The sequence below is a fragment of the Prosopis cineraria genome, unplaced genomic scaffold (assembly GCF_029017545.1).
Source record: "Prosopis cineraria cultivar Desert tree isolate PC_DT_omini unplaced genomic scaffold, ASM2901754v1 PC7, whole genome shotgun sequence".
Taxonomy (NCBI): Eukaryota; Viridiplantae; Streptophyta; class Magnoliopsida; order Fabales; family Fabaceae; genus Prosopis; species Prosopis cineraria.
The window spans coordinates 26,527,674-26,539,819 of record NW_026555338.1 but is presented as its reverse complement, the minus strand read 5'-3'; the positions used below and the strand labels follow the sequence as shown (position 1 = coordinate 26,539,819).

The 12,146-nt window shown below is 34.0% G+C and overlaps 1 protein-coding gene across 3 annotated transcripts; it reads right to left on the bottom strand.

Moving 5' to 3' along the window:
- Positions 1 to 519: 519 nt before the first annotated feature.
- On the bottom strand, positions 520 to 10,858 carry LOC129316374 (uncharacterized). 3 transcript variants are annotated; one of them, XM_054960766.1, is made up of 15 exons: positions 10,738 to 10,858; positions 10,063 to 10,161; positions 9,444 to 9,584; positions 7,985 to 8,851; positions 7,596 to 7,668; positions 7,433 to 7,506; positions 5,399 to 6,464; positions 5,008 to 5,303; positions 4,374 to 4,480; positions 3,523 to 3,673; positions 2,709 to 2,861; positions 1,891 to 2,053; positions 1,742 to 1,790; positions 732 to 941; positions 520 to 644 (listed from the first exon to the last, which is right to left on the bottom strand). In XM_054960766.1, exons 1-12 carry the CDS (start codon positions 10,810 to 10,812, stop codon positions 1,919 to 1,921), a joined length of 3,237 nt encoding a protein of 1,078 aa, XP_054816741.1. In that variant the 5' UTR covers positions 10,813 to 10,858; the 3' UTR covers positions 520 to 644; positions 732 to 941; positions 1,742 to 1,790; positions 1,891 to 1,918. The 3 variants fall into 3 exon arrangements, with proteins under 3 accessions (XP_054816741.1, XP_054816740.1, XP_054816742.1); XM_054960765.1 differs by having other exon boundaries at positions 520 to 941; XM_054960767.1 differs by having other exon boundaries at positions 520 to 941; positions 10,069 to 10,161.
- Between the last annotated feature and the right edge of the window lie 1,288 nt (positions 10,859 to 12,146).

The following is a 12,146-nucleotide window of genomic DNA, read 5'->3' as shown; positions in this document are numbered from 1 at the left end:
CCAAAAAAAAAATTAAGAAAGCTGTTGAATGAGATTTTTTGATTAATAATACACTCAACAGCTTGTTAATAGAGCACAATAACATCATGCAATCTATATGATTAACTTCATCTAATATGATAAGGCTTGTTATTATTTTGATTTGATGCATATAATATTTTAATTCATGATGCTCCTAAAAGAAATCAAACTTAAGCTGGATGAGAAATTGTAAGACCAACCGTAAAAAAGGCTCTGATGAGGAGACCAAAATTGCAGGATCAACCATTCACTGGACTGAGAATCCATCTGCTATCCACTGACTCTCCAGTTAATTTTTTTTTTTTTTACTGCAAAAGGATGATATATTAAGGAGCTTATAGTCATCAAATCAAAGATCATTATAAGGTAGATTCGCAAGCCATATGGCCGCCAAAAATATTTTTCAGCCAATAAAAGGGGTAGGGTAGGTGGAACTGTTCAAGATTACCATGCAGGTCTAATTCCAAATGATGATGCAAGAAATCTTTGGATTCATACCTTCTTGGTTTGGATTTGACGGACTGCCAGGTTTTCTTATTGCTTGCTAAAAATTAACAGAGCAGAACTTTTTTAGGTTGTGAATCCAGAGCATTTGAGGAAGGAATGGCAGTCCTTTTAAGTGTCTGGAAGCAGAAAAGTTTATGAACTTGACGAAGATTCCTTCCATAGATTAATCTTGGATCTTGACGGGAACAACATGGGGTAAATACCTCATGGATAAAAATGTGAAGTGACATGATGAGGCTTCAGTTTGACTTGTAAAGGATGAGGATCCTGCTTGGATGCATCTTCTTCTTGGCTTTTGCCCCTCTTGGTGACAAAGCATCTGGTATTTTAAACCATATTGCAACCCGACTTTTTCCAGATTTGAGCTGAGCTGGATGTCCAAGAGCTATAGTCTCTTCTGCTAAAACCAACACCTGTTGATGGTGTCTCTCTGTTATTATCTTGTAATAATTAGTATCAACTAAAGCAACCAACATTTGCTTAAGTAGAAGCTGCAGACCAGTTTGGGTCAAACTAATTTAAAATCCATATTCTCATTGGTTTAATTTTTTATTTAAATAGTAATGTCAGAAAGGGGTCAGCCATTATAGTGTTCCTTGACTATCTTGCTTCATGAAAATTCTTATTAAAGACGTAAAATGAACAGGGAAGACATCAGTGAAAGATAAATTGGATTAGGCTACTTCCCTGAGTTTAAAATCAGAAAAATCTATGGAGTAGTGAGTTCAGAGACATTTCCGAGACCTAATTGGCAAATTCTCGCTTCTTTAAGTAGATAAGAAGCTATTGGAATTTGAAAGTGACAAGTGAGTTGTGATCGATGCAACTAATAAAAAGAAATTAAAAGACAAATAAATTATCAAAGTTTGGTGTAGCTCCAGAAATTGTCGGCTGCTTGGAGGTTGGCTACAACCACTAACACTGTTTTAGAACCATGTTGCATCACTTTGCTTCATGGTGTGTAAAAGAGAAAACGTTGCGCCAGTTGGACCTTCAAGTGTCACCTTGGTGTGAGGATACTGGTTTCTCCAATATGTCACAGGTTCTAGTTGGCTTAGAGGGAATACGATTGGTTTTGTAAAAATGATACCAGAGACCCATATATACAGTTAGATTTTCTCTCTATTTAACAACTTGGTAAGGAGTAAGTTTTGAATATATGATAACTTAAGTTAAACCTGCAATTGTAGGAGAAGAGAGGAGATCAACATACCGCTTTGAAGTGTACTCAACAATCACCACTAATTTCATATCTGAAAAATCTGCCACAAAATTTAAAAAGAAAAGCAGATAGTAAAATGTAAAGTTTGTATGGCCCAAATCATGGTTTTTACCAAAGTCATCATGGGAAAAAAAAATTACCTAGTAAATTGCTGCTGCAGAAGCACTACTATATTTCTTCACTCATATCCAAAGAATCTGGAACTTCTAGTACATTAGCAATTGGCAATGGAAGTGGACGATTTTCTTCTGTGAAAGGAAGTAGCTCCGCTGAATACAAGCTCTTAATGATCCAACTAAAAGGCTGCAAAGGAAATCGAGATAAAGTTCACATGCATATCTGCATATAAATATCCATACATGCATTACTAATGATTATTCGTTACATAAATTTACGTTATTCTAATATATATTTGTTTGGCACTGATAACAGAAATTAATGCATAATAAACTTCTTCAGACTATCAACTATTTGATCACTTATGGTTATTCATTTTTTCATAAAATTTTTTTGCATGCGAGATCAACATGACAATTTCTTCTAATTCAACGGTTGGATCAATGAAAATCACCTCCAATGATAAAATAGTGAGGAGTATAAAAATGTTAAATTTTACGCCAATTCCAATTGACCTGTCCTTTTATATATAAAGCCTTATCAAGTGAGAGACGCAGTCTTATGCAAAAGGTGAATGGAAGAATTAATCAGTTAATCACCATAAGATCACAAATCCCTGGTCAATATTAACGCAAAATCCATTAATGGAAAAACTAAAGATGTTTATTACAAATTTGTGACAATTATGCATTATTCTTGACCATTGATTTATGATTTAAGAGTGATTATTACTCCTCTAATCTCCCACATAACATCACTCCTGCTGGGGACTGAAAACTATATAATTCCTAGTCAGTATTAAAGAGATCCTAAAAACTAAATGATATTCTTAGTTTCTTACCATAATAGGAATGCCCTTCTCCGAGGCACAGTATTTCAAGTGACGTGATATAGAAGGTTTATTTTCTGCAATAATAGCTCCCACAGAAATCCTTCCTTCATCAATGCTCCTAACTAACCAGTGAAGGGTTTTGAATACCTGTCCACCTCCATGCTGGGCAACAAAAGAACAGATTTTTTTTTTTTTAAGTGAGAGTAGGTATTAATTAATATGCAAGAAAGTCATGGGTGGACATTTTTGTACCGCTAGCTAACTAGAAGATGGACCTGGTGGCATTTTAACACGAAACAAAATATAGACGGCGTGCAGGTAATAAATTGCAGTCTCGAGTTATAAAATAGTCAACTACAAGATGGACATTATGGTATTGATATTGCAATTATTGTTGGTAAAGAAAAAAAAATATTGCAATTACTGTTTGTGTATCTCAGCAGCTAGAATAATTCAAGGAATTTATTATGATTCCAGAGGTATTAATCGGATATCAGTTATCATTAAGCATCTAAATTTCAGAAATGAGCCATCCAGAGCTTGAATGATAGCAGAAAGAAACCGAAATTGAAGTTGATGGTTCCGTATTGAATTTAATTATAACCCCTTCTCCATGCTAAGGCGCTGGACATGACATATACTTTAACAAAAGAATGCTAAAATAACAAGATTACTGAAAAGATTAAATTAACAATAAAAGAGCAGATGGTTGAGTATATTATAGTTCTACAGAAAATAGACCACGATGGCCAAGGCAAAAATCGCAGTATTGTCAAGTTATTCAAGTCCTCTAAGCCCATGAATGGAAGAAAAAGACCATTACCTTGATAACACTTGCCAATTTGGTGCAGAAATTATGCTTGCCATGTAGCATGAACCCTGCTCTCTCAAAAATTGGCTTTTGGTTACTATCACGAACTGGCCTTCTTGTTACGGTTAACTTCATGTCACTCCGATTTTGAAGAATCATGTATCTAACACGGATGAATCAAAAGCAATGAATTGGATATCATTAAGAGCATGCATCATTAAGATAGGAGATTACATCAGATCAAACGTGTCCATTGACTGGGATAATTTTGTCAACCAAAATTCAATGAAAAGGAAAAGATAACTCGGCACGTGGCATGAAAGAACTGTTTCTCCATTCGAACCACAATTTCATTCTAGAGTTTTAACCTTAAAAATCCAAACACATCAATCACATTCTACTCGATAGGTAGAGTTGGAGTACTGTTGTCCACCAGGAGCTGCAGTTGGGCCTATGAATCTTTCTTTTGTCCATGGAAACTTTAGAATTCTTTTGTGAATCACATTATTTCTGTCATTTCAGGTCAACTTCACATTATTCCTATTTAGTGAAAGCATGCCTCACATCTTAAATTGGGAAAAAATGCCAAACTTGATAAGGGAAGGAAAGGACTTCCATTCCTCTAATTCTATTTCACTTCCATCAAAATTTACAAATGTGAGAATCTTCTAGTATTAGGAATATTTCAGTCACAAAAATCAAAATCTAAGCTGTCAAAGTCAAGGAAGAATATAGCTTTTACAATGAGATTAAGTAACCAATAGTCCCCCCAACCCAAAAAAACAAAACTCAAAAGACAAAAGAAAAGGAAAAAGAATAGGGCGCAGATTTCAAAAGCAGAACTAGGGGAGAACATAGCTTACTTCCCAGGTTGTACAATAGTTCCAGCAGCAATACAATCAGTGAGCCAATCAACTTTTAGTATTGAGGCTCCGACAGCACATCCATACAAGAATTTGGCGGTTTGCAGCTGAGACAAATAAAAGGGAAAACATTACATAGTAGAGGGGGCAAAACGCAACAATTATTTGGCACTGTTCACTGTTGCTACTTAGGTCCTTTTAAAATATTTTCATTCTTGTTCCTATCTATGATTTCAAGCCTGTTGCAATGGGTTTGATGCAAGGGAATAGCTGAAAGTATTACAAGGTCACAGAGCACGAAAACATAACAAAACGACATTACAAGATCACAACAACTATGATGAAACGACATAAGAGGGTAGTTCAGACATAAGCTGTTGTAAACACAGTGAGTTAAGAAAAAAATTTTATAAAGATAGAATACTATGAACAATTCTACCTTTTCTTATCGGAAATTTTCTTACGTTTCAGAACAAGACACAAAATTATGTCCAGCCCTACAAGAGAATTTGGGAATAATCTTTGGGATTATGGGACATAACATTATTGATGATTGTGGAGCGACCGCCAACCAGTTTCGAAATAAAATATTAAGGGAAAAAAAACAAAACATTATTGATGATTGAAAACAAACCATTCTCATGCAAAGAACAACAGGAAGTTGTAGGCGAGAGAATGAAGAACTTCTCTTTCTCCTCGAAATTGGAGGAGACGGAATGTCAGATAGGACCACCCCACCAGAATTTCTTATAAGTGCTTCCATGTCTCTTTCCTTCTGACTAGATAATCCAGTGAGCAGGAATTCAGTGCCTTGAAATATATATTTCGTCCTTACCTTTCTGCAATAATTTGTTAGAGAATGTTTCATATGAGGCACAAAATTTGTCAATGGCTTGGAAGTTTTTCTTCTTTTCGCTCTGACAGACGAACCTACATTTTTGGAGCACAAAATCAAGTAATTTCCCACATACCCATTTTGTAGAACATAAAGATACATCACACAGTCAATATAAAAAAGAATTTACTTTTTTCATATGAAGATTCCAACTTCGAGAGAGTCCTTTTCGGATGAAGCCGCTCCTCTGCCTCTGAAAAACGTACTTGCTTTTTGACTCCGACATATCCATCACGGAATTCATTGCACTCAGCTTGTAACTCATTAAGGTGTTTGTTCTGTTGATTCTGAACAGAAGACTTCGGAGTTACATGCTTGTTTGGATGTTTCTCTACATTGATATCATTCCCAACAACCTCCGGATCCAGCAAGGAGTGCTGTATCCTACCATTTAGAATGGAAGTTGATGCCCTCTCTTCTGATGATTCCACTGGAATGGAAATCTTATTTGCTTCCTTTAAGTCATCGATTCTCTTCTCACTTCCCATTTCTATATTTGACCGGCGATTATCAAAGAGTTCATGATTTTGCACAATTTTGCTTCCATCTGTGAACTTGGATGCAGGGAGACCCTTAGAACTCCTTTCATCTGAAAGTGCAGCAACACCCGTCCGCTGATTAGTTGGCAGTAGTGTCTGGTTGCATTTTTGGATAAGAGATTGATTGGGGCCAACCATGCTATAAGTCTTAAGGGACTTCAACTGTTTCCGACTGTTCTGAGCAACACTAGTCAACGTCTGAGGCGTTTGTTGAACCATATCTTCGCCGTCTGGTGAAGACATTATTTGCTCATATCTATTTCCTAATACAACATTATGATCTGAGGTCCTCTGAAAATTGTCAACTTCAAATTCAGGAATGGCGGGAACATTTATATCATTATCAATATCCTGACTCTCAGGTTTGGAATTGGTTAGTTCTGAAGGAATGCTACATGGAACAACTGAACAAAGAGGATCATCAAGTGATAGATTAGAGCATTTGGCCACATTTTGACAATGCAATATGTCCTCATCAGCTTTGGGTAAGGTTTCAGAAGGTATGCTTAATTGAGAACCAGTTCCACCATCTCGTTGCACACAAGAACTCTCATCCGGAACATCATCAGCAGATTCGGAAAGAAAGCTCGTCTCCCTGATGAGAAACTTATAATTAAGTTCTGCATTTTTCTGGTTGAATGGGGATGGATCCGATTCCTTTCAAGCAGGAGAAAGACAGGACCAATGCCACAAAGAAAAAAAAAACAATATTAAGATGCTAAATCCATATTAGCATATGCATATGCTAGAGATACATTCGAAATTTTAAAATGTTAAAGAACCAATCCGGTACTCTAAAAGCATATATTTCAGTTTAAAGTACATCAATAATGTACATCAAGTTAAAAACAACCAATTGAGCAGACAGTTAGGAAATGAAAGAAAATGATGATACAAATTGCCAAACATCATGATTAGAATTTGGCCTCCTATAAAACAAAGTAATGAATGAACATGGAAGAGCTAGCATTTTCACAAGGTTAGAGCATTTGATTAGAAAATAGTGGAATAAGAACTAAGGCATTCAGGAAAATGAAATAGGCAAGTGGTATCCATTTAAATCCTAACAGCTTCAGCATCCTTACAATGTGATGTTGAATCGTGATTTATGACAGTAAAAATTGAAAGAATAATATATTTTCCTGGCACAGTTCTCCCAAAGTTTTATTAGTGAGTTCCTTGTTGAACAAAGTCCTAGGAGTCACCATTTTTATTCTAAAATTCAGATACTTCATATCAGAAATAGAATGTAAACCATAACAAATCACTACTTCCATCAGAAATTAGTAGCCCTTTTAGCTACATGAATTTTTGGTTTGGCCAACACATCCAGCATTGATCTACCAGTGATGTACAAAAACCTGACGTCCACTTAAATAGTTAGCTCTCATTGCACCATTGCACGAGCCATTAATAGCAGAAAAAATTTATCCAAGAGGAAATATGAACTTTTAGATCACATGGCAACTTATCTTTCTGTCAGGAGGAAGAAGGCTTGGAGAGAAAATCAATGGTGTCAGTCTAAACTCGCCAGGATTGCATTCAACAGTATATCATAAGATAAAAGACCAAATTGGTGTGACTCATAGAAGGGAACAATGAATGAAAACAGAAGAAACACATACCTCACTTGTCCACCCACCTAACCAGCGGCTTTTAAATCTGTCAGGAGCCAAGTAATTTTCCAAAATCGTTTTTCCTGAATAATTTCACAACAAATATATGATCATAAATTCTAGAGACAAAAAAGAAATATAGGATAATGTGAAAAAAGTACTCAAAGCATACTGGAATTTCCGACAAGTGAAGATTTGACACTGTTTTGGAGTCTGTTTGAAGTTAAATCAGCTGGACCAACTGCCTGCAAAGTGAAAATCAAGGTAGTAGTATTACATTATAGACAATAAAGAAATTGATCCTGTAATAGTGGTACAATTCTCTGCATACCGCTCAGTAAGTGAAACAGAGAGATGATACCCACTACAATTCAGAAAAAGCAAGTTTATATCTGTCACCATGTTAATATATACTGAGTCTTTTCAAATTCACTTGTTGCTGGTGAAATGTAATGGATAAACAAGACGTGTTATAAGGTTGAACTTTTAAAGAATAAACATATGAAATTTTTATCCAGGAATGATGGCCCAAAAAAGGAAAAGACCGGGATGCTAAATTACCTGGTTTAGGGCAGAAACATTGGAAGTATGCTGTACAAAATGATGGCAGATATGACCCAAACCAGGGTTATCAGAATGCTTATCCCTCTCACAACATATAGAATGTACAGGTGAGGTTTCGTTTTGCTGCAACTCCATCTCTGCATTGACTTCTAAATGTTTCTTTGCTGAATTGTCATCTAAATTTACAAGCTGAGATATATGCTCTCCAAGTTTATTATCACAATCATGATAGTTTGCAGCATCAGATATATCTTTTACTTGAGTCATGGCTAAACTGTGATGTTCCTCAAGGAAGCTGCCGGAAGGTAACCCCACATCTTCATAAGCATCTTCCATATTAAAATCATTCAAATCAGAAAGAGTATCACTCCAATCAGAATCCTCATTTGAAGAGTGGAAGCCATCTTCCAACCCATCAAGCCTAGCCTGCTTCACACGGAGGGCTACTTCAAGTACAGCTTCAGCAGGATATGTTTCTGAAACTGATTCCATTTTTACTATTTCATGTATGACCAGTGCCTCAGACGCTGCAATAGAAAGTTCAACTGCATTACTGATATCAGAATTTTTGAAGCTTGTGACATTGGATTTTTCTCTCTGTTTTCGAGCAGAATCAACGTTATCAGAAGGACATTTAGGACCATCCATTTTCACTGTTGCAGGAATGAAACAAGGCAACATATTCTGCTCAGAGGCATGGTTACCCCTCATAGAATGCAGGTTCTCTCCAAAATCAATAGAATTTTTAGTTGGTTGCACTGACAGAACTTTACTTGATGTAACTAAGTTATCAGATGCATTCAAACCCTGGGTTGGAGAAAACAGTGAATCGACATCTGAAAGGTGCAGACTAAAGGGCAATACCTGTTCCGGAGAAATATTTATAGACAAAACAAACCTTAGCATTGAATTTAAAAGTTAACATATAAATGTATAACCAGTTTTCCTGCTACTGGAAATAAGATGTATTTAACAAATTTCATAAGCATAATTTTTTCCAGATAAGTTTGTTTAGGTCTCTGAGCACAGATGCATCACTGGATAATCCTCCTATAGTAGATGTGGTTCGGTTTTCAGACTCGTTACAAGGACTTCTTTAGAATCCCTTTGATTTCTTTTGCCCAATAATTTAAAGTCTTACATAGTCCCGGCAAATCGAGGCAAGCAGCAAATCCATATACAGATATCTACTATTATATTAGTTAATACTTCAAATACAATTAAAATGAGGTAACTCTTCTAAATAAACAATAAAAGAAGTCATTATCAGTTAAAGATGTTGGCAGAGGATAAACAGAAAGTAAATTATTTGACAAATTCCAGTATTTAAATAGTCTTCACCAAAAGCTCGACAAGAAATAAGTAAGATAATTCCCATTTCTATTGACATCAGAGGATTATACAGAAAAAAAATGTTAGAAGAATGCATCAACGGAAGATAACTTAAGAAACTTACGTTTCCTGGAGATGAAAAAAGACTAGTGGGAGAATTATCTTCTCCAGATAAGAACAAATGGCAGCTTTTGTACCCATCTTCCCTGGAAAGTGCATTAATGTCTTTACCCTCACCAAGATTTTCTTGAGAAACTGCCAGATCCTAGGTCATTTTCAGACAAACAACATGCCCAGGCTAATCAGCCCAAGTAGTCTGAGTGTAAAATAGATTAAATACATAATTTTTTTTGAGCTTTAGGGTTACATTTTAGAGTGTACATAAATTCACAAGTAAATTTACGAGTCTAACAGAAAGTTGAATAACTTTGATTTTTGTATTTATTTGGGGGCATTTCAAAGCCATGGAAACGCTGATAGAAATCTATTTTCCAAAACCAAATGCTTCCAAATTGTTCTATATCAAAATAAATCTGAAGCAGTGTTAAATTAAGGAGATTGAATTCATATATTCAAGAAAAAGCCATTAACACTATTGGAAGTTAGAAATTTGGAAGAAAAATAATGATTACCTGTTCATATGCTAGAAACAAGTTATCGAACGGGGAAGAGAACTTACATTTAAATCCACCCAAAAAAAAAAAATTCAAAGAGAGAGTGAAAATGGGAGAATAAATTTAAACCTTTACTTTTTCACTGGGGTGAATGTAGGACTCCTTCTCACATTCATAAGATCCATCTGTTCTGAGATTCTGAAACCAAGAAGGAAGCCAAGCTACATCCTGTAGCATATGCATGCGTTCAATAGACTTCAAATTGATCTTACAGTAACGAACTTATAAAAGAAAAGGTGCCAGTATGGGTACAATGAAAAGAAATAACATTATGATATATTTGACTTTCTCGCAAAATCATTAACAAAGAGATAGCCAAAAAAATTCATAAACAAAGAAGTAAATTGGTGATAAAGAGGACATATGCTCGTAATTATTTTTGTCATGCGTCTCAACAACACACATTTTTTCCTTGGGAAAAAAAATCTTTGGCTAAACTTTGGCATTGGAAAAACTAAAGATTCTTTATTAATGTATTGACTTAAGATTCTGGCTTCCGAGCTCGAACAAGAAATGTGCACCCAAAATGAATTAAGGTTCGGGTCCCACGGATCTAAATATCGAAGATCAACAACGATTTATCACATGTAAAGAGTGAGAAACGAGAAAAAAATCATATCATAATTCACGATCACATTCCGACAAAAAATAAACAGGGAAAGAAAAATCAGTTGTCTATTCATTTTAGATCGACGCAAGCAAAATGATCGAAAAACACGAATAAGGCATCAACAGTGTTCTAACCTCGGAGAACTGAGGAGGGCGAGGCCCTAAGCTTGCCATCTGAGATGCAGCAGTGAGGGGAAAGCTCAACGCCATTGAAGAGAGCCAAAGGAAGAGGCAGGTCGACGAAGAAAAATTTGGCGCGAAAAGCCACGCTTAAGGTGAAGGTGCGCCAAAACTAAACATTTGTTATCAACCTCATGTCCTCGTCGAAATTCTTAAATTTTTAAAATTTTATTATAGTATAGTGATTTGATATTAAATTTTAAAAAAATAGCAAATTTTTTTTTCATTTAAATTAATATTAATAGTGTCTTACTTTAATTATTAATTTTGCTATTTTACTTATTCATTTTCCTATAATGAAATTAAGCGAAATTCTAAAAATAAACAAGTATAATAAAACAATAAACAATAGTTTATAAATAAATGAACAATATATAATATAAAAATTAATAATTTATCTAAAAATTATTTAAACATTTAAAATAAAAAATAAATTAAGTAGAGCAATTAATAATATTTTGTAAATAAATTAATAAGTGAAATAAAAAAATTTGATATTAATTTAGATGAGGGATAATTTTATCATTTCCCTCAAAAATTTAAGTTCAAATCAGTACACCTAGATTGCAGTATAATTTTAGAAATTTAGAAGTTCTGAATTTAAATAAGTGTGGTCAATGAACCTTTATTGAAATTCCACCAATAATATTTGAATTAATATTTATAAATTATTTTGTAAGAAATTTTGTTGAGATTTAATTGTCATTAATTAAGTCTTTTATAATCTAACTGTCATTCTCCCAATGTATCATCCACTGAATTATTTTTAAATTTAAATGTTATAATTTATAATACCAAATGACCAGTCTGACCATATTAAAATGCTGGCAAGGGGCAGAAGGAATACAGTATAAATATTTTTTAAAAATAAATTATAAATATCAAGTAAAAAAATATCAATTATAAATTGAGAATTACATTTAACAGTTAAATTTTTATTTATAAAAAAATTCATGAATTTGTGATTATTTAAATTAATATTTATAATTTATTTTTAAAAATATTTGGTACTTGATTTTCATTGATTTTTTTAGCTGAACTGATATTCTCTGTTTTTAAATTTTAAATTATATATAAAAATATTTTTACTTATAAATCTTAATAATAAATCCTTATATTATAATGAACCAAAATCACATGTTCTCTTTAAATGTTAAAAACACATCAAATATTTTCATATCAAAGTTGTGCCCTGCTGTTTAGGACACCTTTACGGCCAAAAAAAAAAAAAAAGGATCCTAGGCACCTCCCAAAAACATGACCGTTGTGGCCTTTAGTTTTATTATGTTTTAGTATGTGTTCATAGTCCAAGTCTTTTTAGTTTATCTTATCTGTAGTGTTAATTTTTCTATTTTTAAATATGT

Coding starts and splice junctions, on each gene's coding strand:
- LOC129316374 (XM_054960765.1), bottom strand. CDS start 10,812: ATGGCGTTGAGCTTTCCCCTCACTGCTGCATCTCAGATGGCAAGCTTA. Junction 5,304..5,398: donor GGAATCTTCATATGAAAAAA/GTAAATTCTTTT, acceptor CCAAAAATGTAG/GTTCGTCTGTCAGAGCGAAA. Junction 2,862..3,522: donor AATTGGCAAGTGTTATCAAG/GTAATGGTCTTT, acceptor TTTGTTGCCCAG/CATGGAGGTGGACAGGTATT.